The 27155-nt window shown below is 40.9% G+C and overlaps 4 protein-coding genes and 1 long non-coding RNA gene across 11 annotated transcripts in view; 3 read left to right on the forward strand and 2 right to left on the reverse strand.

Annotated features, from left to right (window-relative positions):
* The first annotated feature begins 71 nt into the window (after positions 1-71).
* LOC124303898 (uncharacterized) lies at positions 72-2392 on the forward strand. The gene is made up of 4 exons (XM_046761723.1): positions 72-885; positions 1259-1430; positions 1623-1751; positions 1875-2392. Exons 1-4 carry the CDS (start codon positions 770-772, stop codon positions 2106-2108), a joined length of 651 nt encoding a protein of 216 aa, XP_046617679.1. The 5' UTR covers positions 72-769; the 3' UTR covers positions 2109-2392.
* A 1057-nt stretch (positions 2393-3449) lies between these two features.
* On the reverse strand, positions 3450-8191 carry LOC124303897 (AMME syndrome candidate gene 1 protein homolog). The gene is made up of 4 exons (XM_046761722.1): positions 7824-8191; positions 6512-6622; positions 6230-6435; positions 3450-6054 (listed from the first exon to the last, which is right to left on the reverse strand). Exons 1-4 carry the CDS (start codon positions 8027-8029, stop codon positions 5888-5890), a joined length of 690 nt encoding a protein of 229 aa, XP_046617678.1. The 5' UTR covers positions 8030-8191; the 3' UTR covers positions 3450-5887.
* A 70-nt stretch (positions 8192-8261) lies between these two features.
* LOC124303900 (uncharacterized) lies at positions 8262-8697 on the forward strand. Its single transcript, XR_006908020.1, has 2 exons — positions 8262-8392; positions 8491-8697. It is a non-coding gene; the product is annotated as an uncharacterized LOC124303900 (long non-coding RNA).
* On the reverse strand, positions 8404-16152 carry LOC124303896 (lysosomal acid glucosylceramidase-like). Of its 4 annotated transcripts, XM_046761717.1 has the most exons (11): positions 16070-16152; positions 15746-15988; positions 15543-15681; positions 15327-15480; positions 15090-15250; positions 14649-15028; positions 14361-14589; positions 14131-14244; positions 13903-13970; positions 13048-13625; positions 11756-11863 (listed from the first exon to the last, which is right to left on the reverse strand). In XM_046761717.1, the coding sequence occupies exons 1-10, from the start codon at positions 16104-16106 to the stop codon at positions 13516-13518; spliced, it is 1635 nt and encodes a 544-aa protein (XP_046617673.1). In that variant the 5' UTR covers positions 16107-16152; the 3' UTR covers positions 11756-11863; positions 13048-13515. The 4 variants fall into 4 exon arrangements, with proteins under 4 accessions (XP_046617676.1, XP_046617673.1, XP_046617675.1 ...); XM_046761719.1 differs by lacking the exons at positions 11756-11863; positions 13048-13625 and having other exon boundaries at positions 14131-14285; XM_046761718.1 differs by lacking the exons at positions 11756-11863; positions 13048-13625 and having other exon boundaries at positions 14131-14294.
* A 2341-nt stretch (positions 16153-18493) lies between these two features.
* Positions 18494-27155, forward strand: part of LOC124303894 (uncharacterized) — a 33922-nt gene continuing 25260 nt past the window's right edge. For 2 of the 4 annotated variants that reach the window (XM_046761713.1, XM_046761714.1), the window contains exons 1-5: positions 18494-19618; positions 23051-23340; positions 23795-23972; positions 24165-24429; positions 25070-25335. In XM_046761713.1, the coding sequence (XP_046617669.1) occupies positions 23827-23972; positions 24165-24429; positions 25070-25335 (677 nt within the window). In that variant the 5' untranslated portion in view covers positions 18494-19618; positions 23051-23340; positions 23795-23826. The other 2 variants (XM_046761715.1, XM_046761716.1) reach the window with 2 other exon arrangements.

The raw sequence follows: 27155 nt of genomic DNA on the forward strand, positions 1-27155 counted from the left end.
TAGAACGTCATGCTGACATGCATCAACGTAGGAAGAGTTCGATAAAGGTCGCGTTTTTTCGTGGGTCTAAAATGATTGATTGATGCTAATTGATTACTTGAGAGCAAGACATCTGGTTAGTGAGTAGTGTCTTGGCGGAGTATTAGCACGAAACGATTGGTTCAGAGAAGCAAACGGTGAAGCATTAATTGATTACATCGTCATTAAAACAAAGGTGCTATCCTTAGTTCTGAGAATAAGGGCTTCTCTGATTGTGAACTGTACATGATTTTTGGAAGATATAACGGTGACGTGTGAAAATTGTATATACGCTGCTTAATACTTCATAGATATGAGCTTGGTTGATAAAATAACAGGCAATGTGGCGTGAAAGAACTAATAATATGAGAATCTTGCACGTATGATCGTAACTGTATACGTCTGTATTGGTCTAAGAACTATGGTAAGGGTGCATAGGACTCTCTTGCGGTCACTACAATTTTGCTACAAGAACTTGTCTTGAACTTTTCCAAAATCAACTGCAAATTGTCGTTTTCGAGCTGATTAATACCGCACGTCGTTACTGTAATTTTTCGAACGGCTGCACTGAGTGCGGGTTCTTTAGAATTCATTCGCCATTGGACGAGAACCACGTGATTCGCACTGATTGCAACCACTGAAAAGATTGTTCGGAAAATCAGTGCGGAAAATGCTGTAAGTCAGCAGACGACGCGAAGATTCACGTGTAGATACCGGCGTCCGCAGCAGCGGGTCGTAATTTCCCCGGGTTATGGCTTTAGTAAAACAAACAGGTCCGTTGCCTACAGACGCCGTGCCTTTGAACAAAAACGAAGCTTTGCGATATCAAGTCGACATGCTGCGGCACTGGCCGAACCAATTAGAGGTGTAAGTCTCAACCCAACGTAACATAACCTAAAAACAAGTTAGAAAACAGTTTTTCACTAAGTTGAAGTTCTTAACGTCAATGAAAATATGAATTATTACGAAATCCCATTTCTTTGCACTTTTAGAATTTTCTAAAATTCACTAAATTATAATCCAGCAAAAATACTTGGGATTCCAAACTTGACTTAGAATTTAAAAACATTCTAAACTTGCAGAATATTAATCTCTCATCAATGCTTCATAATAGTAACGTTACTAAATTCAACTTAATCATTTTCATGTAGTCGTCTTATTTTCTTGATCTTCAAGAGTCGTCATCTACGATTTAATCAAATCCATTGTAACGTAATGCGACAATCGCCTAACCCTTTAGATGGCCGCTTCGCAGTGGAATTGGCATTCTTAGTATTACTGCTGCAGTAGCTGGTATTTACGTCAATGCCCATTATAGAAGAAAAATGAAATTGATGAAAATTGGAAGTGCAGCTACCTATTTGCCCATTATTGTGTTGCCTGGTATAGCAGCTACCTTCGCACACAAACTGGTAAGACTTCGACAGGGAAAACCACTATTAGCATTTCTTCTAGAATCAAATGCACTATATGCAATATATGATAATCTATCTTTTAATCAAATTCAACACTCTCATTGCCAGATCGCTGCTGGAAACATATACCCAAGATGTTCGTATGTTCCTCATTTTATTTTATTACAGCGATATTCTTTTCGCTTCTAGTTCGTCACAAGGGATATACTTCTCGAAAGAAAGAAGTGCCTACTGTGCCTTGAGACAAGAGCAGCCTTGCTGCAATTTACAGTCGGCTTTCTCTATCCAATGACGCTAGGTCCAATGGGAAGTGTTTTGGTAGGTAGTGAAGTCACTGTTTCTCAAACACGCTCGAAGTAACGTATGTAGGGATTCAATTACAAGAATTTCAAGCACATTTGTCTGTGCGATATGTAATTTGATCCTTACTTTTTCTTACAGCTTGCGACGCGATATGCGACTTACAGACTGCCTAATATAACGAACGATTTTTGGGGTCTGATATCAGTCCTGAGAAAATTTACTCGTCCAATCAATCTGCAACTATCAATTATAGCAATTGGACAATTATTTTTAGGATTGTGTATGACTCGATTGGAAATAAAGTCTTACTACAACGTGAAGCAACAACTGTTGGAAGCTGAGAAAGTTTATGATAACAGTCCATTTGTTTAACGACAATAAGCAATCATAGGTGAATGCAACTCGCATTGTTGCCGTGCTCTTATCCTCTGTAATACATGTACCCAGATCAATTGGGTATAGTTTTTTTATTACATATATGTACTTCGGTAGTATTCGAGTGTGTGTGAGAATATTCGGTCGCAAATGTTCACTGTGTACAAATATCCCTCAAAGCGAATGTTGAAGCATGCGACGAGAAGACTCAGGTGGGCTATGGCATTTGTAAATTATAAAGATTGATAGTCTAAATAAATTGTACTATATGATATAGAAAATTTAATATTTATTTTGCAATTCCATACATTTTCATGTTTAATTATAAACTAGAAGTTGCTCACAATATTATTATTATTATTATTTGTTTACGTCTATATTTTTTTCGTCTTTTCTTTTTTCAATTCTTTCTCCCTGTCAAATATTTTTTCACTACTACTCATTGAACACCTAAAGTAACTATAATCTGTTTTCAATCGCTTTTGTAATCAATTGTTCGATTTAATGTAAACCACACATCTAGGCACATAATGATTTCTTTGTTTGTTCTCCTATTTACAATTTATTAGAATATCAAATAAGGAGCTGCTCGCGATATACGATAATGTATAATTTTTCGTTGAAGATTATTGCATTTCATTAATAACCGTAAATTTTTTGAACAATTGGAAAGATTAGGTGTATTTGGAATATTCAAATTTTATTACCATATGTGTGAATCGGGTATCGAGAGATGACGCGAGCGTCACTTTTAAATCACCTACATATCTTTTCCGACATTGTTGAATGCTTCTTTCACGAATTTTCAAAGCTGAATAATGAAGTGGATTTAAATAGCAAATTTGTAGATAACGTTCAACCCAAAAGACTTTTTCTCAAATAAAACGATAGCAATTTTTTGCATAGCTGGCAACTTATGACAATATAAGAGTATACAGTATATTATAATAATCTACTAGAATAGATTAATATTAAACGAAATTCAACAACATGAATGTTATAATTTGATTAATTAATTAATTAATTGTTATCATTATTATTAGCAAACTCTAGAAACAACAATGAATAAATTGGCAGTGAATTAAACCAGCTACCTCATTGGGCTGGATGATCTAAGTAAAGCTAAGGAGTCATGAAAAAGTGGAAGAATTTCATTGAAAATTCTGCCAAAGTACACGGTTAATCACCTGATTAACAACAAAAAATTTTTTTAACGAAAAACGCTCTATAATAGGGCTTTGATATTAATTTGTTCCGAACCATCTTATGTACAATAGCTGCATTCAATGCACGAAATAAATCAGGCATATATATCTACAAGCTTATATATCTGTTTTCATTCACAGAGTATTCGGTCAACCACGCGGTATTCAAAGGTTTGTGGATTGCGTATCGCATACGTATTTGCGTTTTAAGTCAATTTACCGCGAATTAAGGATGACACTAAATCGCTTTGGTGGAAAAGATACCGGCGTGCATTTTTCTGGATATTTAATCTGAGCTGCGCTTACTTGTCAGTCAAATATTTGAAAGTGAAAAAACTTTTTTAAAAATCAAAAATAAAATATACAACAAGTCTATACTATTATCAAGCACTCGATGCATCGAATGTTACAAAGTTGTACATATATGTATGACGTCAACATTAATCACAGAGCAATCAAAATCACAATGAGATCGTCATTTATTAGGCTTTTTATGCGCCTTCCCTTAAGGTTAATCGTTTTAACATACATTTTAGATTTATTGTTTGTTATCATTATTATTCTTATTACAGATATACAATGTGGATCACTCTCAACATACTTATTTGCAGTAATTGTTTATCCAGATACAAGACACGTCTAACTGCCCCTCATCGCATTATGTTTTGTCAATTTTCTATTCACATTTTATACTCTGAATGTATCCTAATTGTTTATACACAGTCATCATCTTTGATATGTTTACGTTCGATGATTGACCTCATTGAAACTGATCACTTTGTATAAATTGCATAGGTTAAACTCATCTCGATGAAATATTGGGACATTGACAGGTAATCGTGGTCAGACGAGGGAAAAAGTATCGTTGAATAATAGTTACATGGCAATTAACAGTGAAAAACAAGTCTCCATTTCCAAAGAAACGAAAATAAAAAATAGCAATGAAATACAAACTGAGAAAAAAGATGTATTACGCACATATCTTACTTTTAGTTATGATGGTAACGTGTTTGTGATATCAGGATTTGTAACATTGCAATTACGATAGATTTTGCATCTGGCGTGATCTGTAACCACTTTTGTATATTTTAATCTGTCTGAATTTTATAAGTAACTCAGCACAAAGTATCGAGACACTTTTTGTTTTTTCATAACGTCAATATAAGGGAAGATTATTAACTACAATTATTTTAATATATATTTTTCTATTATTTGCCTATTTTAATTTTTTATTTATTCTTTTTTTTTCTATGTTCAATTATGGTTAATAATAACAGAAAAGTTGGCATCGCGATGGAGAGCCTATATAATTTCGAGGATTCAATAATAAACTGAATTTCACGGTCACTTATTTGAATTAATTGTGCACAGGTTTTTCTTTATGCTTTGGTGAAACTGTTTGGTTCATCCACTAAATTGATATATACCGAAACACCGAAAAACGAACGGATAATGATAATAAGTACAGGTGTGTGAATATTCATACGATTCAAAAACACTCTGGTAAAAACTTCTGCCTCAATTTTAGTAATGTTTTTTCATTCAATTTCATTTAATTAAACGTATTTAACAGAGAGATAGGAAGGATAGGGATTTTATTTCAATTTTGAATCAAAGATTTGCGAGCTAGAATATGAACTTTAGCATTATCGCTATTCAACTAGATGCTCTAATATTGCTGTAAAGTTTTCAATATTTTATTATTTATTTTTTATTTTTTTTTTCAAATATATATATATATTCATTTTTAATACAGTCTCGGACAGAATAATACGACAAAATTATTCATTTTCAGATCACAACATCATCGCGACTGGAGCATTAATATATATATATATATAATTGTATATATATATACAATTTTGACACACAACTCAGCTCGCAATTAATCTAGAGCTATATTATCAAAGGCATTAAAGAACGAACTAAAGAAGACAGCGAAACAACAGTATGATGGAAAAAATTGAATTACTTTCTTCAATCAGTCGACACTGTCTGACAAATGACGACGTTGAAAATTTTTACCCTACCGTATGACAAAGGTTTACTCTCCAATAATAATACGCATCCTCAAGGAGGACTATAAGGTATCATGAATGGCAGACTGTGTATGCTAAAGCATACGAAGTATAACAGGCACCATTTAAAACAGTGAAAAGTTGCACGCAATAATTGCCACTGGTGTCATTTTCGCTTGCGCACACCGTGTTCGTAGGTACCCTGCGATTGGCAGTAAAAATCGCGCGAATTTTGCGACGAATGGGGTTGCTGGAAGGGCGGTGGACCGTGTCTATTCCACCAAAACGGTGGGTAACTCTGTACCGGTATCAACGCCGGTGGAACCTGCGTTTGCGGAATCGGATGAATGAAAGACGACGGGTGGCTCGGTTGTACCATGACTAAGGTGTGCTGAGGGATTGTTGTGTAATTGCTAGGCGTTTGCTGGATCGAAGGATCGCGCTGAGTCTGAGAGGCGCGATAACAACTTGGGTCAGAGTTTCTGTACCGATAGTCAATGTCCGGTTGGTGGTAACGAGGCGGGAGTCCCTGCGAAGGACTCCGGGCCAGCTGCTAGCATTGCTGGCTATGCCAATGACTCATGTAGTCTTGATAGCTCACAGAGACCTTTTCGCTCCTGTATCGAGTTAGCTTCAAGTTTCTCCTAATATCCGGCGTGACCACTCCTTTGAAGCCCCCTTTCCGCAACAACGAGTCGATTGTTTGTATTTGGTCCCAACCTGGGTTTTGAAAAATTAAACAATCCCAATGAATCTATTGCTTTTATCGATTCACTGTTTTTCTTTCTTCAGATTGTGCAACGACTTCGATAGCAGAGTGTAATTTTCTTTTAAATTAAAGCTTTGCAAAAGTAGATTCTATTGCTTAACTGATATGTTGGAAAATGGTACAAACCTTGTTCAGTGGCTACTTCAGGTAAATAAGTGGCAGTGCGCTTGTTGCCCTTTTCGTTGTGAAACTCAATCCTAATACCGTGAACACCGACTTCCCAATCAAGATAGTCTGCACCGTCTTCAAAATGACGAAGAATCGAGACGCTGACATGTAGGCGAGGAAGTTCGTCTCGTGTAATGGGATTAAAGCGTGAATCCTTGAAGGCACTGAAATAGCAAAAAAGGTCGATATAAGCTGGGTATCGGGGCAATGCTGACAGGTAGAAAAAAAAGGGCTGTTTACCTAGTCGCTGCGTATTCACGGAGTCCAGCATGAAGGTGCATCGCGTTGAAAGTGCCAATGCAGCCCCTCAATCGCTTGTCCTTTCCAATAGCCCATGTCACAAATAACGGGCTGCAATTGTGGTCTTAGTTAATTATTCAATTATATGCTGCTTCATAGACAGGCGGGCCCTCATTTATCAATGTAGAACATCAACACAAAGCAGCCTTCGTATCTTCGTAAAGAATTACACGGTGTCAGTTTTGATTATGTGATCGCAATCTTGTACATGATAATTTTGAATTAACTGTAAAAATGAAAGGAAAAAAGTCCCCCAAAAAAACTCGTCTGTAAGTTTGGCAAGCTAAAAATCAACATTTTACAAAAGTTTTGTTATTAGATACTCACATATTGAGTATTCATCAAATTATCATGTTCAAGAGCTATAAAGATCTCTTCGAATATGCGAAAATGAAAAATATTGGTATTGTATATAAAAGTTTAGACATCAATGCTTCGTTTTGAATTGCTTTAAAACTTTTCGAAATCTGGTAGTTATTAGATTTTGCTCAACAATTACTCAATTTGTTCAGAAGACTGTTTCTTGCAGCGTTGCTGAAACAGATTTACTTTTCTTATCTGTAATCAATCGAGTATTGTAATTTTTTTATCAATTTCGGTGCAACGTTATAAACTTGAGAATTTCATGCTCGCATGATAAACAACAAAGTGTGTCAGTAAATATCTAAAAAAAAAAACTTCCAAATAAATTATGCCACTGTAAATTGAGAAAAAACGAATCTAAAAGGTTTCTAATGATTTGGAAAGCATTCAAAACGAAACATCAATATGTCCAAGCCTTTGTTTAAGATTCCAATATTTTGAAATTTTCACAGATTACAAATACAATCATTTGATAAATACTCCATGTATGAATCCATTTTAGTAAAACTACGAAAGAGTATAGATTTTTGGCCAATCATACATCCTTAAAAGATAAATTCAATTTGAGAAGGAAAATTCTGAAAAAAGATTAGAAAAAATAATATACAATGAAACCGATCAAAAATACGCGTCTAGCATGTTTTCGGTGTTTCGAGAGGGATGATAAAGAAAATTTTTAAAGTTTTGTTACTAGGAGGACAACAAAGGAGGACGATCATAATACACAACAAAGAAAACGCCGCGTTTAGAGGAGAATTAGGAGGGAGAGGGAGAGAGAAGAGGAAGAGTGAGTCGAGGTGGGGGGGAGGCGGCGGGAAAAAGCATCAGTGCGACGGTAGAGGAGGGTGGCGGCGGGAGGGAGGAAGGGGGAGAAAAGAGAGATACTCACAATGCATCATTGCTGAAGTTTGGCGTTTTTGGAGGATCGAGTTGATGGAGCTGGCAATAAAGGACGTCAAAGCAGAAGAAGCACATCTCCGGATGAGCGATAATTCCGTTTCGTAGACCATTTTGCAGGGAGGATGTGCCGTTACACGGTATGCTCAGCGAGTTGTTTAACTTTTGCTTTTTCGTTCCACAACATCCAGCGGCCATCTTTAAAACACGGGTACTGCACGCAACGCGAGACGCGATTTGTCGTTGGTCTAATCAACTAACACTTTGTGCACCGTGCACGTTACACTCTCGCTCGGTCCTCTGCCAGGCCCGATTTTCCAGGATACCTAAATCTCACTCACCCTGACGTCTTTCAACGATGTGACCGCGCTCCGCCAGATGACTCTACGATTGTTAAAACAGCTGTTTCATTCCCTCCGATAGCTTGCGCGCGCATTCGTCTCCCTTTAGTTGTGTGCGGCCGATGCGTGTGCGTTCCTCTTTTCTTATGCATGCATTTGTCGGCCGCAAAGGGAAAGGGAAGGGAACAAAAAACGAGCGCCGGAGCAGGAGAAAGAGAAGGTCAGGGTCCGTGCGCGAAAACAGTCAACTTTGTTTATTGTTTTGCCGTTTGCGCCGCTATACATATACCGTGCCTGACCAATTATATTATTACACAGAACTAACAAAAATTATCGTCACGTCGTTGAAGTCGTCAAGTACAGTCGGACACGCTGACAGTGAGTCCACCGTCTCGATGGCTCATACCAGGCAAATTGAACAATCCGAAAGGACGTTGCGGAAACTTGTACCGAAGAATATATGCCTCAGGATCCTACTGCCAACTACTTTACAGCGAAATGATGAAAAGTAAGGGTGTTCTGCACTTATTAATAAAAAACATATGCCTCATCAAGTGCAATTCGATCAAAGCCAACCGACATATGAAAGCAGTATCGCGAATAATCGTCATTCTGGTCAGGATGCAGATGGATTACCTTGGAGGACGTTCAGATCTTAATTAAATGGTTGAACCTCGATCAACGGATAGAACGAAGTCTTGTCTGGATTTTTTATTTGTCTGCCAGATTACTTCTGACTTTTACCTGCTCTCATATCAGTCAGAAATGGAAAAGGAAATGTACCTGAAAGACTTGTGTGTAAATAATTCATGACAGGAAGAAAATAAAATTGACGTACGCGACGGAAAATGATTATAATAAGCACATGGTTATAGCGAAAATTACCATGCGTTAACTGGGTCAGAGAACGTTTAATTAACCGCAAGCTTAGTCGGAATGCAGTCTGATAATTATCGCCAGAACGGCGAGGCGCAATATATTATTCGGGAAGGAGCTTGAACCAGATGTCGGAATGTTACCGCCATGGCAATACTCGGTCTGGTCTGGAATTACATCCCGCAAAAGTTTGAGGAATTCATCGAGCGGGCAGACCTCGGAACATCCGGGAATGGTCTGTGTAATTAATTTTTCGGTAACTCCTGTGTAGTGGAGAACCTGAAACGGAATTGAATCAGGATTAAAAGTTGGAAAGCACCGTGCCTGTTGGGGCTATCAAGGGAACTCGTGTTTCCATTACCACACGGCCACACATCTCCAGGCTCGGGTCTCTGTGGTCAGTTTATTGGTGGCGTAAACTAGACGGAAAATGATCGCTTACCCGGACAAAGTACTCGTCATCCTTGTCACGATCTTGAAGGGTTTCGAAGATGATCGTCGATCCGTACGCGGGTAGTTGGGGAACGTTTGTACCGAGAGTACGCGCCATGGCAGCCACGTTATTTTCATGTGCGCTGTAAAAGAACGCTTTCCTTTCTCGAGGCTTGAGACAACCCCTTCTGAGGTCTTGCATGTCGCCGGTGATCCGTTTGAGCAAAACACCTGCAAGTTCCAACAAACATCAACAACGGTTACCCTTAATATCGAGAGAATTGCCAATGGGTAAATAATCTCTCACCCCCGTTCAAACGCTTCAACTGTGTAGTGTATGACCTATGGTCGAAGCTCAGGATGGTAATGTTCATCATGGGAAACGGGTAGACCTCGGAAGACCAACTCGGCAACGTCAGACCTTGCAATTCCTAAGCACGCCGTAAAACGCATGAATTTGCGAAATAAAGCAGTAAATAGCCTAATTACCTCTTCCTTGAGCAAATTGTACAGGTAATAGGTAGCGGAAGTTGTGTCGACCGTTTTTCCCGTGTGCTTCGTTAGGTAGGCCAGAATGCTGTTGTACTTATTGATTTGCTGTCGGGCTTCTTTTGACTGCAGGAAATTCCTGTACGCCTTCTGGTACCTGTGAAGACGTAAATTAGCGAGTGCGACTGTTATAAATCAAAGCTTGGATTTGGCTGACAATGAGAACGTAATATACATACATGGAACAATCTTGTGGAAACAAGAGGAAATCTTCGTTGATGTTTTCGGAAAACACTGACACAGGCTGCCACGGTAAATCCGGGTTCCAAATCTGCTGGCCGATGGGGGGAAAGAGGCCTGCTAGTACCAGCTGAAGAGACATCTGAGTCCTATGCAAAGCTGTTGATCTTGCGTAAATCTCATCCGGCAAATAATTCGGACCGAAGAAATCGTTGTATCGATCACGAAGCATTTTGCCTATCTTGTACTCGCGCATTTTTCCATCCTGCAACAGCGTTTGAAAAACGAGTTGGAATTTTGATTAAAACCTAAAATTAATATTATGCAGACAATGTGCTTTGTGCTGGTGTATACCCAGATTATGGAGCACATGTATTGACAAAGTCTAAACGACCGTTTAAAATCTGTATGCTGTCCGTAAATATCATAGTTTTGGGTTAGTATACGTATTTCAGACGGTCACTTGGACTTTATCTATACTATCTATACGTGCGTTCCATCCGGATATAGCTGGGTATACTTGGAAATACCAAAATATACTAGCATAACTCTGAATACAATCAACGCAACTTGAATACGTTTGTAATGTTGGCGCGCTTTTTCGTTAATAAAAAGAAGCAGTGCCTGTAGGCAAATTTTGGAACAATGAGGAGTGCGGAGACGTAGAAAATGCTTATTAGTACAGCTTATACTCCTACATTCAATCACGCCTTGTGTGGCTAACGCACCTGTCTTATATAAGACGTCAGAAGAACTTAAAATTCGGAATGTAAGACGGTTTAAGCGGCGTTTCTGTGAAATTTTTTAAACTATTCACAAACCTTGCACATAAACTATGAAAGGAACATTCAATTGATGGGTGGGTGATTAATGTAATCGGTTTCACAGCTTTTATTCATAATTAATTTAAATAAAATCTAAACATCAAGATGCCTGTCAATATTCAGAATTCATATACTTATACATTCAGCAAAGTTAATTTTGTACCTGCCAGTTAAATTCCTACACTGAACCACACCCAATATTGTTGGATCTCCTCTATTGTAACAAAATCGACGTGACTAAGAACATAAAATTGTTTAGGCAATTGGCCTTAAGTCAGGAAAACGATTCATCGTTATAAAATTTCAATTCGAAAAATATTTTAATGGTGTAGTGAGGCACGTTTGATCGTAAAAATTTCACACGTCATTTTCGGCATCGCAAATTTATTCAGAGATCTGAGTCCAATATTCACATGGTCGATATACTTTGGACTCATCGCGTATCTATCTGCCTTCATCCTGTTTAAGGTGTGACGGGCCCGAAATAAAGACGTATATCTCATTTCCATGATTAACTCTGCTTACATAGCCGATAAAATAAATCCTAGGGCTAAGCACAAATTATACCGTCCGAAATCATTTACATTCCAAAGAGTATTTTTAACCGGTCACAGATCCGATAGCGAGTATCTGCTACATAGCAAGTCCTTTTTTCTTCAAACGCACACGTATCTACACAATTTTGATGTTAATTATTTTACAACAATATCTGTTATACTTACATTCGTCAGACCACCGCTTCCAATCGGGTAATAAGAATGATTTCCATACGGGTCTAGCGGATAATTTTGAAATTCTATGTCAGGCACTTTATCCCCGTGTCTGAATAGCTGTAACAAACATTACAGTATATTAGTGGTTCGGGAGAAAAATTCCCCCCTCGTCGATTAATAATTACCACGTGTAGAAGCTTAACTTCCGGGTAACACGTAACAAAGTCATAAAAACCGAAAAGGGTGGAACAAAATATCAGCCCAACTGCAGTCGGATTCATCTCAACGCCTTATCCACCGTTTAAGAAAATAAATACGACAAAGTTTGGCACTGCACTACATCCACTTCGACAGGACACCTTGGGTATGAAACGTGAATAAGTTTGAAACTCGATTTCCTCTGTATGATATTTTCCTTAGTTATTAAAGTGGGGGCGAAATCCGCTCTCATATGAATGGGAGAGTACGGGGTGGGGAGGTTATCATTATGAGTGCGGTCATGAAGCCAAATACACAGATCTGTAACGAAATCCTCCTTCAAATAAAAATGTTATAGATACGATGGTTTTAACCTGCCGAATCTATTTCCATTTTCTGCTGTGACGTACATATTACATGATTTGAATTTTTTTTTTTTATTGTTCAAAAATTAGAATTTGTTGCGTTTTGTTTTTGCATTTACACTACTTGAATCTACTTAAATAGTATTTGTACATAAAAAATCAGTTTGGACTTATTAGAAAGAGAAAGAAAGATATCGTCTAACCCTGTTTAAAGAAAGAAATCTAGAAAACAACTCGAATTATACCAGTACATAGATTTTCTGACGATTTTAATGTTTAAGTTTTTGAACTCTATAACTTTTTTTCAATGAATGTTGTTGCTATTATTAGTTTTTGATTATAACTTGTAAACAAAAACAGCGTTCTGTTGAAACGGGGGGGTACAGCTTGGACGGTGTAAAATCATATCTATTTTTAAGAGCTTTTTTAAAGAAAATAAAAGTACTAATAACAATTTGAGTTGAAGGGTTTTATTATTCATAGTTTCAAGAACATTTGATAATTTCTTCATTGAAATTACTGACAAAATGGCGGCATGGCGCATATAAGTAGCGAACGAGTCCGAACTCGAGGGCTTTTGCGGTAGCGTATCTCCTGACATCACCGTCCAACTTGTTACAAATAAAAAAAACTTTTTTGAGTTTGAAACAACTCTTCGGGTTCAAGCTCGTAGCCCAGAACTATATTGTAATTACATATAATAATAAGAAGAAGGAAAAAAAAACTTTTTTTACAAACCAGTGATATTGTTGAAACAAACTCAGGACCAGTTCAACGTCTTCGCGTTAAATCTAAGAAGCTATGATAAACTGGACGCGGGAGAGTATAGATAAAAATACGGCACTTCGTATCCGCTTTTATATACCGGGAGATAGTTCATAGATATTTTTATCCAGTACTGCGCCTACAGCGCTGCCTTGAAACACGAATCCGAATAATGGGAATAATTGAAACTTAATAATGAATGGACAACTTTTTTGTACGGGCTTACAATGTCATTTTTTTTTGTACACTCCAGGACTACAGATTATACTTGAAACTCAAACACAACCGTTTATCACCTAAATAAATTTACACATGATAAACGATTATAGGCGAATATATTTCTTACACGTGTTTTTGTAGATTGCGTATCTTTTCAACTTTTGTACGTAACTTTATAATTGCTCAAGCAAAGCAAAGAGGAGTGGTCAGTTACGGCGACGGCTAGATGACGCAGGTCCAAGGATCGTAAAGGAGCCAGACCCGTTCTCCGTTCACTCCGTGATCCCATACCTGAGCTGTTACACTTGGATTTTTTGTTTGCTGTTTCTGTCCTTAATAATCGGAAAATTTATGCACACGTATTAATATTTCCATAAACCTAATTACCGCGCATAAAATACGCTGAATTACCATCGCAATTAATTTTTCTGTACGTGGTTGGAATGCAATTTACAATTACATTTATTGATTTTTTTTTTTTTTTTTCAATTTACAACACGAGATGTATGACACTTGTTTTCGGTTATTTCCAGTTTAAAACGATTTGCGGTTGCGAAACCATATTTCGCTCGGCAATCTACCAGTAAATTAGAGTGTGTATCGATTTACCGGGAATACTGAACTCAATCGCCCCCTTCGTGATATCCGACACGGAAATAATCCTCTCGGAATCATGCCTGTGGGGAATAGAGAAAAAGAGATGAAATCAGTGAAAAACAGGTAGAAAAGTAAGGGGAAAGAGCATGCAGGGATGAGAATAAGCCTGACAAATATTCCTTTCGGAAAGAACTGCCTGCAGAGAAAAATCTAATCTACGTTCGATTGGTTCAGACTTACGTATTCAGAAATACAATCGCCGTTGAGTTGTCGGGTCTTCGAAAAGCCACCGTTTTTATTTCAAATGGTCCTTCGTTTGATGTACCAATTCTTACGCTGCCGGGAGGGACGTATCTGATCGACAACGAACGCTGGGTCTTATTATCCGCAGAGAACTGCGCATACTTATATATATATATATATGTAGCAGTAGCCTGAGGGTGGCGCGAGAAACGCTTGATTGAACTCACTTTGAAAAATGGCCCATTGTGTAGAAGGTGGGCTGCTTGTAGAATTCTCCCGCCGAACCATTGACGATCACACCAGCTCCCATGAAATTTCCGTTCCAGTTGGGACCACCGCGCTCATCCAACGCCATGTTCCAATCCAACCACCCGACAACCCAATGGTTTAACGTGTCGATGATGCTGACTGCGAATTGCTCGGCTCTGTACCACGAGCCCAAATCTGCGTCGTAATCTGTGAGGTACGAAAACGAGTGACCAAATGTGAGAGAAACGAGGGAGAAGAGAACATACCTGGACACGACTCGGTGTAGATTATAAATTTATCCGGAAACAAATCATGGGTCTCGTCCAGTCTGTCCACCGAGTAACTGTGGTCCAAGTACCAATGCACTCCTGTTCCTGCGAACTGTTTCCTCGTCGAAGAGTCGTTCATGAAAATCTGTGGCCACTCAGGAAGCAGGTGCCTCATCCCGTCAACCAGTATAATATTGATGTTCTCGAAGCCAGTCTTCTTGAGTATAGGCACCAGGAAATTGACTACCCAATCACGCTGGTCCTCCACCGTCCATTCCATCGAGTTTATGGGCAGAGCACCGAAAGCGTTCAACGGTTCATTCTGAGGGGTCAAGGCCCAGAAGTTGAGACCTTGATCTTGGTATTCCTTGAAGAATCTGCGGAAGTTGAGGTGTCGCATTTACATGGCTTGGACAAAAGTTTGAGGGAAAAACTCACTTAGCAAAATAGAAGGCCCACGTGTGCCAGTATTCTCGCTTCAGAGTATTCGAGCCTGTCCACGTTGGCCGTGCTTTCATCCATGGTGACGGGCTCCAAGGCGAGGCGAGCAGGTTGATGGGACGCCTGCTGAGCTTCATGGCTCTCCGGATAAACGGGATCTGGGATTTTGATTGAAAGCATCCTAGGATTCATCGGACCAAGATGTCGTATCCTCTTAAGAGAAACTGATCGTACCTTGAAGCGGTGGTCTTCCTCAGCGAGAGCAAAGTACTCAAGGAGGGTGTCATTCTCGACCATTGCGTAGCTGTAAGGCCTGGTGGAAAAGTCGGTACCCGCCATCGGAACCCGGATTATCGTGTACTCAAGCCCATCCTCGGAAAAGTAAGACCTGATCAAAATAAGTGACGTTCAGTTGTGGGTCCAAGGAATTTCTCAGAGTCTTCAAAGCACCTTATAAATTCGTTTTGAGCCGCTTCGGGTAAGGAATTGATGTTTATTCCAGTGGCGTCCGTGGCAGCAGCACCAAAGCCAAGAATATCTTGATATGTCATAGAGGGATCGACTGTGATGCTTGCGTCAGGTTTGATATCTAAACGAAAGATTCACTCAGGTCTGGGCAAGTCTTACACTCGCACAATAGCGTATCGACTTACCCGGAGCCGCGTCGGACCCTCTAAAGCTCCCGGTCGAAGTGCTGAATCTCAGGCCGTCTTTGCTCGTGGAAATTAGCACATACGATCTGAAACTGCCAGAGGGCCTCGATATCCGTGGTGCATCGTCGCAGTATGTCGAATTGCACACACAGTAAGGGCTGCTCCAGTTTGACACCGCAGTCGGCATCCTTGGAGAACATTCTCGAAATTTCAAGTCAACGCCGAACGATGATTGTTGCAGTGCTAAAGAAGCAAAGCTTACATGCTGAATATTATGCAAAATATTGATCAGGTTAGTGCGAATCGGGTGAATAAAAGACGTACCTGACAGCAGACATACGAAAAAGACCTTGCTCCACATCTTGGCTGAACTGCGATGCGGTATTTTGTCATCTCGATGGAAAGGCAGTGCAGCTTATATATATATACACCCAGAAGCATCGCCATTGAAGTAGTCAAGTAATTTTTTTGACTTTAAGATTGCGTCAAATGCTGTTATCGATGCGATAGACCTTCGTGTGAACACATGCTTTCCGAATGGCCATGGTTGACACGCATGATCAGGTAGCCTTACTTACGGATGCACTACAAACTAGTGCGACCCAATTAGACTCAAACCACTTATAATACTTTCATCACATCTTTGTAATCGAAGTGATATGACGGGCCCACGTAGATTACTTACGGTAGGTAGTAGGCCAAATTGCCATTCTTCGTTAAAGATTTTAACGCGCGTCATAGACATGGAGGACTATCTCGGTCGGCATGAGATCAGATACTTGACTAAATAAATAGAATAAATGATTTCTGCGATCAAGTACTTATCCTCAAGGCTGCAAAGCAAACGGTGGATAAATTTTTTCACTGTGAATGATCAAATATATAATTTGTGGAATTGAAAGTAAATACATCGAGTAATAGTACCTATTGCTTTCAGATGACTGATGTATTATCACCAATTGCTTTTTCACCGACATTGGCCTAATTCTTAATATTTAATCAACTGAAGCCTCATCAAATTGAAAACGCAGTTCAATATCGGAAAAGATAAGCATAAAGACATTAATGATTATCTTTGCACAACTTGAAATTATATGCAGAAATACATGAGAGAAACGTTAGCTTCAGTTTTTATTCATTGTTGTAATTCGACCAACGAAACAATAGAAACTATCCGATTGTGAGTGCGATTTTAATTATGGAAAAGCGTCGATACGTGACGCGCAGGATGACCAGCATGACAGCTTGAAGTGCATATTTTGCCAATATCTGTTTTCTCCGAAAGACAATAACTTCCGGTATCACTAAATAGGTACGTGACTACATCGACAGTTCATTGCAGATAGTTCCTATTGCACGCTATATGCGTACCCGTCATTATGCCAATACGCCCCCCCCCCTTCCCCGCCCCCGCCAACTCTCTTCAGTGCTTAAAATAAAAGTAATTAAAACGACATTTATCGCAGAGGATTTTCCCGTCGAAAAAAAAGAACTGCAACAAATCACATATCGACATCGGAAAAGCTGAGCTATACGCTCTATACGAATCCAGATAAGGATTAACGAGAACCGATATTGCTATATGACAACAACAATAATAATGACGGTGTTATACCGAGAAGAGACAAATCGGATTGCAAATGCGCTCTACCGAAGGTAACTCATTTTACAAGCATCGATACTTGCAATATTAATGTTATACCATTTCTCCAACTTTTTAAAAGGTTATTCTGTGTAACTGATTTCCTCAACAAGTTCTTTCGCGACATCGATACTGTTTATAAAAAAACCTCTTAAAGAGGCTAAACCCGTATTTGAGAGGCCCTCAGGACCTTTTGTAAATATATGTGGCACACAATTCTTCTCGATAATATCGTAGTATATTATCAATTTCTCGTCCATGTCGCAAGGATCAAAATTACGGCAGTTGACAAATACTTTGACCTTCCAGAACTTTCTGAAAAGCATCTGACTTTTTCGACCAAAAAAAAAATATTAACGAGGAACGGTACTGATTGTTCGGTTGAGTATGCGCAAATGGGAAATGTCAAAATGACCAAATCTATACTCTGATATCACGTTATAAATGAACACTTGTCTAGAAAATTGGTGTGCCACGCTTAGAATAATAGTTTTTCTGTAATCCTGATTATCTTGTTGTTGTTTTCCTGTTGAAAATATGTAACTATATAGTACGTGTATAACATGTTTCAGTGTCCTGGAAGTACGTGAGGCGAGGCGAGGCGAGGCGAGGCGAGTGAATCAAAACAAGGGAGCGGTATAAATTTTGTGGAAAAATATTGGGGCCACGTTCGGAAAATTTGTTATAGTGTGTTACTCTTGTCGGATGACCCTGGAAGCAGTGAGTGGATGGTTGTACGCGGGCCGGAGCACCCTTGTCATCAAGCACGAAACCAGGACCGGCGTTCCAAGCTGAGACATATTATTTCCTGAGGAGCAGAGGAAGAAGGAAGCGGATTACAAGCCCGGAGGTAGAAACGTGAGAGAGGGAGAGAAAGGGAGGTGGGGAGGGGAGGAAAACGGAAGAAGCAAAAAGGGTCCGTGTATTTTTCCTGGCCGTAGACACCGTCGCGTCGCGTAGCGTAGACGGAAGACGCGCGGTTCTCTCGTGCAGTGGTCCAGCAGCCGGTGAGGCTGCGCGGAAAAATCGATACGGAGAAACCAAGACTGTACGGCCCAAGCCGCGGCTGCGGGTCGCGGGTGAAACAGTCACCATCGAACCGGCGCCCGAAGCACACCGCGTTTCACGTCCCCGTTCGGCCCAGAGGCGGGCATTTCGAATTTCGGCTACGCGCGCAATTCTTCATTATCATATTTTCCCGTCACCCCAAACCAGCGATGCGCTAAGCGAACGTTGACCACGCGTGAATGTCTTCGGAAAAGGGAAACAACACAATCGATCTCGGCTGTGGATTCGGTAGTTAATATGACGTATTTGATGCCCTATGACAGGCCTTGTGCGCATTTTGAACGGTGCCGGAAGCTGGTAATAATCCATTGAGCGGACTGTTTTCCGAGGATCGTACTCGAGAGCGTATTTTTTCTGCTACTCCTGAAAGTTTGCGCAACGCGCTGCAAATGTGACTACGCATTTCACTGCGTGCAGGCGCTCTGCGCCTGTGTATATGCGACTTTGCATACACAACTGTGCGCACGGTGTACAGTGGGTAATTTAATGGAACGTGCCGGATAATAGTAGAGTCGTCGAGTCGAGGAGACGGAATTGCCCAAGTGCGCGGTGGTGCCGACAACGGCGAAGAGATCAGAATTTGGTCTGGCGAATTATGCTGATCCACGGATAATCGCGTAGCCGTTGGTTGCGACTCACACATACGGAATTTTATTTTCTTTAAACCGCGTGTCCAACCGTCTTGCAGTCGCGATATGAATTATTCATCGAACCTACGACACATTTTCAGATCTTAGTTCATCGCGTGTACATCGTGCCGCGCAGAAGTAAATTTTTCATCTCGTCAACAGGCCCTATAGAGTGCAGCTAATTTTAATTATGGTGGTTTACATCGTCACAAATGCAGTGCAATAAATGAATACGAGATCGAGGAATCAGTTGTTAGATGAGAAATGGTTGGACAGTGAATTGAAATTTGAAAAGTTTTAAGCATGAATAATGAATATGTTTGATCGAATTATTTCGACGAATTTGTGGGACGCGGAGTACAATGAAAACGATTTTACAGTGTAAAAAAAAGGGAATGATAGAAAATAGAAGATAAATTTCTTGAACAAATTCCTGTCATCACTCTGCCCAAATGTAGGGTCGTTAAAGTGATGAACGTGGTCAGGTTTCCAGGACCGATGGAAGTGTGGGAGAAGCAGAATCAGACCACTGAGGTAAGATATCTGTGCATTTCCTTCTCGCTGTCTGCTTTTCTCTCACCTCTCTCTTTCTCGCTCTCTCTCAGTTTCTCTTTCTATTGCGCTTTCCATTGAATCTTGCAAACCCACCTGAAATTTCATTCGATTGCCACTTGGTGCTTGGTTTAATTTCGTTTCTCTTATTCTTTTTTTGTTCCGTTTTTGTCGTCTGTGACTCTCAGTCCGGAAAATTGTCGTGTATGGTATAAGAAAATAAATTATCCCTTTGGTGTGAGACGGTAACAAGAAAAAGAGGAACAGGGACAGGAAACGAGAAGGGAGGAAAAAAAGATTTTTCAACGTATTCATCTACCTTTAATCGGTCTCACGCCTGCTTGAACCCTTCCCTGATTTTTAATTCGGCCCGGGGGCTACGCCGTTTAACGAGATTTGTCGTGCTACTCGGCTCTACACAAGCATATACTCTCTAACTGTACGCAGATGTAATATGTACACTGGTACTTACGCTCTTTCTATAGACGCACGTATATACGTACGTATACACAAAACTGCGAGCAAAATTCCCTAACAAATCCATAACCCTAACGCTGCTTCGACGCGCTAACTTTTACTTCCATGCTGTTTTTTTCGCCAGTGTGTTTTTCATTTCCCTTCGTGTTTGCGTTTCATTGAACCGCAGGAACAACACAGTTGCAAGATTACGTTTTCACCTGTACATATATGCGATGGGTATGAAGTATTGAGAACGAAGAAGTAATAAATAAAAAAGAAAAACTGAAAGAAAAAAGAAAACACGAGGAAGTCTTAGCAAGAGGAAGACTGGATACCCGGCAGTTGTTGACGGAAGTTGGAGAGGAACGAGAGAAGATATATGTATACCTCCTCCGGGTAAACGTAAATCCTACGGATATTTAAATACGTGGTCTTCGCTTCGCGCGGTTTTTCCTCTTTTATACCCGGTTTAGAAAAAAACGTATACTTAATCTTGGATATACGCCTAAGGTTAGGGAATTAGTCGAGTACGGGGGACGGCGGGAAGTAGGCCGCTCTTAATCCGACGTGTTTTATGTACCTAGGTGCGAGAGAGCACTTGAGCACTGTGGCGACGCTAAAGGAAATGAATGAAAGGAAGTTTGAGGGGACCTTCGAACGTCCATAAATGCGATCCACGGAGGCCGCATTGCGGAGTATATCAAACGATCTGCGTACAAGGCTGGAAAAAAATTTAGCTTTCCCTTTTTTGCAATTATATCAAATCCAGCGCTTTTCAGCCAATGAAAAATTGCACAAGTCGCGTAACATAACACCTTTCGACATTAATTGGCGCATTTCTAAAGTAGCAAAACCTAGAAAAATTTGGGGGCGAGAAAATACAACATTTGACGTACGCTTCAAAATGGCGTTAACATTATCGACATGGCCGCCGTTTACTCGCTTCAATTTTTATCTTTGCTCTCAAATCATTTCCAGGGTTAAAAAATCGCTAGGTCACATTTCGGTCAAAACTTGACGTTGGCAGGAATGGCTCGTCATGATCGCGTCATCGATCAAAGTCTGAGAGCCATTAGGATTGAGGTTGCAAAATCTACTGATTACTTAACGAGTGGGAAAGATTGGTGCTTGGTCAGACTTGGCACGCACGATGAACATGCCTCTGCATAACTTGCAAGTTTTCGAAATATAATTAATCCCTCGTATCGTTTATATTAAAATTGCAGAGCAATCTGCCATTTCATATCAAGAATAATGGGAAAAAAATTGTTTTCGAACATAGGCCGTTGAATTTTACAACTTTTCAAGTCAGCCTAAGTGGGCAGCTCTAGTTACCGCTAAGAAACATCACCGGTGTAACAATCCGCAAAGGGTCCAGTTAAGACTGAGAAAGGTACTCGGCACCCCAGCTGCCACTCGAATCACTTACATTTAAAGCACTGTCGAGTTCTGCAGGGTGAGAGGAGCTTTGTGAACGCGGTGAATACAGAGCTTTTTAACTTGACCTTTCCATTGGGAAAGGTACTCGACAGTACTTCTGGTCATCTCACGAGGTTCGCGGAGCGTTATCATTACCATTATCATTATTATCACTCCACCACCACGTCGACGGGAGCAGACGCGTATCGAAATATCAGAATTCGCCGGACGGGGACACGAGCTCCGCTGCCTTCAGGTGGGTATGGATATTGCACGGTTACACACAGCGCGCTTTGTCTGCGCAGAACGCAACGCGTTGTGATCTAACCCTGTCGAGAAGCCGGGTCGCGGAGATCGGGTCATGAATTATTATCGGCTATACAGAGTGCTCACTGTTCACCAATGGAGCTGGGGGAAGAAGCCGATGAATGCAGGGTGAACAAAAATAGAAGATAAAAATTACAAAGAGGTAACGCTGCGGGGAAGGGGGAGTAAAGAATAAAGAAAAATTTGAATGGAATGACGAAGCGGGGGAGGGAGGGAGAAAGGGGTGGTTGTACACCGACGGCGCTGAATGCAAAAATGTCCTCAAAGGTGGAACTCGGGGGAGAGAAAAAAGGCATGAAACTTGGGGTGACCTCCGAGGGCCTCCGGCGAAACCGCACGATGCAAAAGACCCTGCGGGAAGGGTAATCGAGCGCCAAACACCATTCGTCATCTTAGCATGGTCAACGAGGCTACAGCAGCCAGGGACGGACACCTAGCTCCTTCACTTCCGGGGTCTTGGATATTATATGTCGGTCTATACGTCGGGTGGTTTATCGGCTACTCCCCGTACATCGTAACTAGAACCCTTCTGCCTTGGCTACCCTAATATCCTCCCACATGTTGAAAGGGAGGTCAACAGGCATTTCACGCTCGAATACCTGTTTGTACTTTTGAACCCTTGACATCGAAGAACCAGGTCTCTTTTCGTTCTCCATCAATTTGATCAGTGAGTCGAATTTCATTAATTCGGATAAATTTGATACTGTTTGTAATGACACAGCCGAGGTTCAAAATCGAATGGCGGTTGACTCCATCCATCATTAAATATCTCATACCTCCGAATAACGGTGAATCCAACACCGGGTTGTATTGTTTTTACGATTGTAACCGAGTAGAGGAGCGGATGAGCAGCAAAAAAAAATGTGTTTCGGCAACTGGGACAGGCAAGTAATGGATGTATTTCCGTCTAGCGGGTTATCGAAAGTCGATAAGTTCCACTTTGACTGTATTCTTAGCCCTGGTACTACGGGGAGTTCAGTATCAAACTAGGTTCGATATTTCAGGCATTGGAAAGGTTCGCGTCTGGCGTATTTGCAGGTCACCTGAATGTATGAGCAACGACGACCTTTCGTTAAACTCGTTGGAAGAAAAAGCCAATCGTCAATTACCAGATTTCTGTGCACTGAAAATTGACCATCGTCGATTCAACCACTCACTGAACCTGCAAAAAAATAATGTTAACTTCGAACCCACATCATCTTATTTCAGTGTATCGCACATGGCTCGATGCACCAGATCGTCCAGGTCTTGAACGTTACTTTTAAAATGGCACAGAGATGGTGGAGCTGTCGGGGTAACATGGCGAACTGCCAGTGTGGCACGGTGATAAAGTATTTGGTCAGGTGCCGTCTCTACCCCTGCAGCACTAAAACCGTACCCTCCATCATTGACCACTTGCTCGCTTCTGGGTCGTTGTTGCCATCACAGATACCGGAATTCACGGAATCTACACGCGCCTCGATGCGAGCGGCAGCTTATAATACTTCAAACTCCACCGGGTACGTATAACTATACACATATTTATAGTTTTTCATCACTATTTTCGTACCGCGTATCAAAGCAAGCTGTCACTCCTCGTCACAGTTATCACTTTCCGGACTTTTAGAATGCGGAGGTCCACCGTGGTTGGGCTCGAATTTACCGTTGTTTGGTGTTAACGGAGAGAGAACAATAATGAGAAAGCTTCCGTCGTTACCGAAAAACGTTGATTTCTACACCAAACACGGTTGGATACTGTCAACTTCGAGCAATAGACTACTAAAAATACGAATTTCCGTACGCACAAAGGGAATCCCATTACAATAAAAAAATACCGGTCCTCGATTATTTTAACATTGTTGAAGATCATTTTTGTACAGACTTGATCTGGAACTGGTTTTGCAATGTTGTGACTGACTCCAAAAAGCTTGGAACTGATGTTCCGAGTTTCATAAGATCCCCTGGGTTTTCCAGAAAGCGGTACTGATCAGATATCGTCGATCTTGATGAGTAAAATGAATCGTCGAGAAGACCCGGCCCTGCGTCAGCATCGGAGTCGCCTGATGCAGCTGGTGGAGGTGACGAACATCAGACCAGGCCGCGGGAACGGAAAGCGTCGCGGTCAGCGAGGCGTCCAGGGTTCGAGTCCCAGGTTGGCTAATCATTGTGTCTATCTCGAGTACTTGATCATAGCTTACTGCCGCGATCGGAGAACAGCTTAGAGATCGGTAAGGACAAGCGTTGGAGAGCGATCAGTGCCGGAGAGAGGAGTAAAAGCGAGAAGTTGGCCGGCAGGAAGTTGCGGAGATCAGTCGCCCGTAACCGGATCTATCCACCCTTTCAGCAATGGCGGCGGAGGAGGCAGAGTCACGCTGCAGGACATCGTCAGGAGCGATCCAGGCTACACGTCAAACATAGAGCACCTGGTTTTCCCCGAGCGGAAGAATAGCAACCCGAATTTGGTCCCGGGCGGCTCTCCACCCTCCAAGCCAAAGGGGGGCCAATCTTCTTCGGGCATGTCACGACTGGCGGAGGTTTTTGTACGTCATTACGCCCGTGGGTCCTCGCAGGACTCGAATCTGACCACTCGCAAGAACCACGTGAACCACGTAAGTCTCAAAAGAGCCAGACACCTCTTTTCGGGATTATATTTACGAACAGCGTTATTTGCATCGAAGACTGTGAACGTGAATCAAACGACATCCATTCCTTAAGGTAAAAAACCTCAATTTCAAGGTGAATACGTACCCTAAACTTTTTTCTTATGCAAATTTAGCATTATCCATGAATTGGGTGTTCAAATTCACCTTGAAGTTGAGGGTTCATCAGTAAGAGATTCTATGCAATACAAATGAATCTCAACCAATTCGAATAGCTCAAACTAAGATATCAACGATTAGAGAAAAGGTTTTCAGATTCATTCACGTTTGGATCGAACATGGATAAGTTATATGACACGAAGAACTGGGCTTTCGGTGAATTGTTTCGGTTTAATTTCGATAACATAAAAGTACAGACAACACAGTTGTTCCAGGCTTTAGTTTTGACATATTGAGTCAATGCACTGCGAAAAATGTGGTGAAACATCTCCTTTGAAATGAAATAAGGCCCTGTCAAGGTAATGCATTTTTTGCTACCAAATATGAAAGACAACTTGACATTTTCATTTCCAATTTTCTCCCATCCTGACTTCTGACGTCGATGGTGAGTCCAATTCATCCTTAATATTCCCGATATTCCCGGTTCCAGAGTTCATCCCTCGATGACGCCGGGAACGCCGGAAGCGCCAGGCAGCCTCCGACCTCCGGCGCCTCAAATCCACCTCGAGGACCCAACGGGGACCGGCGGTGGCTCCAGAACCAGGCGGCTCAGCCGGCTTGGCAGCTATCTTCGGATCTCGAGGGCGTGGGTCGGGGGGAGAGTGGTGGGCCTGCTAAGGCCTCTCGGCGTCTCAGTCCCTCCGTGGACCCCGCCGAACACTCGGCTCCAGCAACCGCACCGCGTTCCTCGGACAGGTAAACGTGACCGATCAAGATTCGCATCATTTTTGTTTCCGTTGAAAAAAACGGTTTTTTTTCTCGGGGTTCAATCTCGAGTGCAGTGATTCCGTGTGAAAGGAAATTCGATGAAATTATCGGCGAGGAATGCTTTGTGCTGGATAATGTTATTGTGAAAGAAATGGGCCGTGCATCATTCCGGCCCCGGAATCATGGATTGATGCTTGCAGCCTACTGCTTGTCAGTTTTATAGCCCTTCTGTTTCTGGAATATTTAAAAAATGTCATCGAGGAGGTAAATTATCTATTTTACGATCATCTTCAGGGTGTTGAATCAAACATTCTCTTCTCCATCCCAATAAATTTCTTCCCAATTCGAATCCAAGGTGTTTCCGTCAAGCTTGCATAAGGCTCTAAAATTCCTGAAAAACATTATTATTTATTTCACTGTTTCGTACCGATTTTTCTCTTGGATCATCGATCAGATCGGATGACCGAAGCGTCGCGTCAGTTGCGTGGCCGCCTTAAGCGCAGGAATGAAGGCGGCCGCCTTCGGCCAGGCCACAACTATATTTGGAGTTGGTTAGCCGTGTCGTCGATCCCCACCTATGACGACCTTGCCAGGGTCTTCGGCTCTGAAATTTTTGGTACCCCAATTATTCGTGAAATAATTATCCCCACCGATGTCGGTGGGATATCAATGCTTCTAAGGATACAACGCTTGTGCAGTGGTCGTTGAAACCTTTTTGTTGTTTTTATTAATGTCAAGATCCTTCGGAGAGATAGTGTAACAGATATTTTAATCCATTCTATTTTCCTTATCCGGATTTCTGCAAGCCACACGCCGCCGCTTCGAGGGTACCGGTGTTGTAATTAACCTTACGGAATACAGAATCATTGCCAGTCAAGTTGCCATTAGCAGTTTCTGGAGAAGTTCATGTATTTTATTTAAAAGTTGTTTTTCTTTTTTCGAAATCATTTCTATGAATAATTAAGGTTCGAACTTCAGAAATTACAATTATATCGGTTTTTAACTGTTGTTTTGAAGTGAAGAATAACTGTAACCGTTTATCACTTCATTATGCTCGGCACTGAATAAATTTGAAAAGTAATAGCTTTCATCGGGGTATTTCTTCCGTATTAAAGCAATTTAGTGCTACTTCCCCCCCTTTTAGATGCGTCATCAGTTAAATGTCAGGATCATAGCGAGACGCCGTAATCCAGTCGGAGTAAAAGGTTCCCGGCGAACGTCGCCACGCGGTTATGATCGTTACGCCTTATTGTTAGAACAACTGCTTTTACTTCCAGTTCTCTGATCTCGATCATAATATATCTACAGGTACATGTATATATCAGATAACTCATGGGCTGTGGGAGGCAACAACACATCGGCTACGCTGACTTTGACCTAATAATACCTAAGTATTTTGAAAAAAAAAAAACGATTGACATACCTAAGCTGTAATACAAGATAAGCGTATAGGTGTCTTATCTACCTCGTTATGTGCAATCAATAATTTGTTGCGATATGTACGTATTTCAACGCAGCGGATTCGATGTAGTGAAATCAAACCAACGTTAAGCTATATAATTAATCGATGCACGAAATATTTAGAAAGTCGGGAAATAGATCAAATTGGATGCACATAGAATCTTTTCTAGTTCCAAGTGCGGAAATCCCTGAATTACGTCGGAAATTCAAACACTTAACGTAAGCAGCTTTTTTTCCCTCAAGATTGCAAACCATTTTTGATATGAAATCGCATCACTTCGTTTCAAATCAACCAATTGGGAATTAATTAAAAACATTTTCAATATCATTAAAGCCGCTTGAAATTA

This window comes from Neodiprion virginianus, chromosome 4 (assembly GCF_021901495.1).
Source record: "Neodiprion virginianus isolate iyNeoVirg1 chromosome 4, iyNeoVirg1.1, whole genome shotgun sequence".
Taxonomy (NCBI): Eukaryota; Metazoa; Arthropoda; class Insecta; order Hymenoptera; family Diprionidae; genus Neodiprion; species Neodiprion virginianus.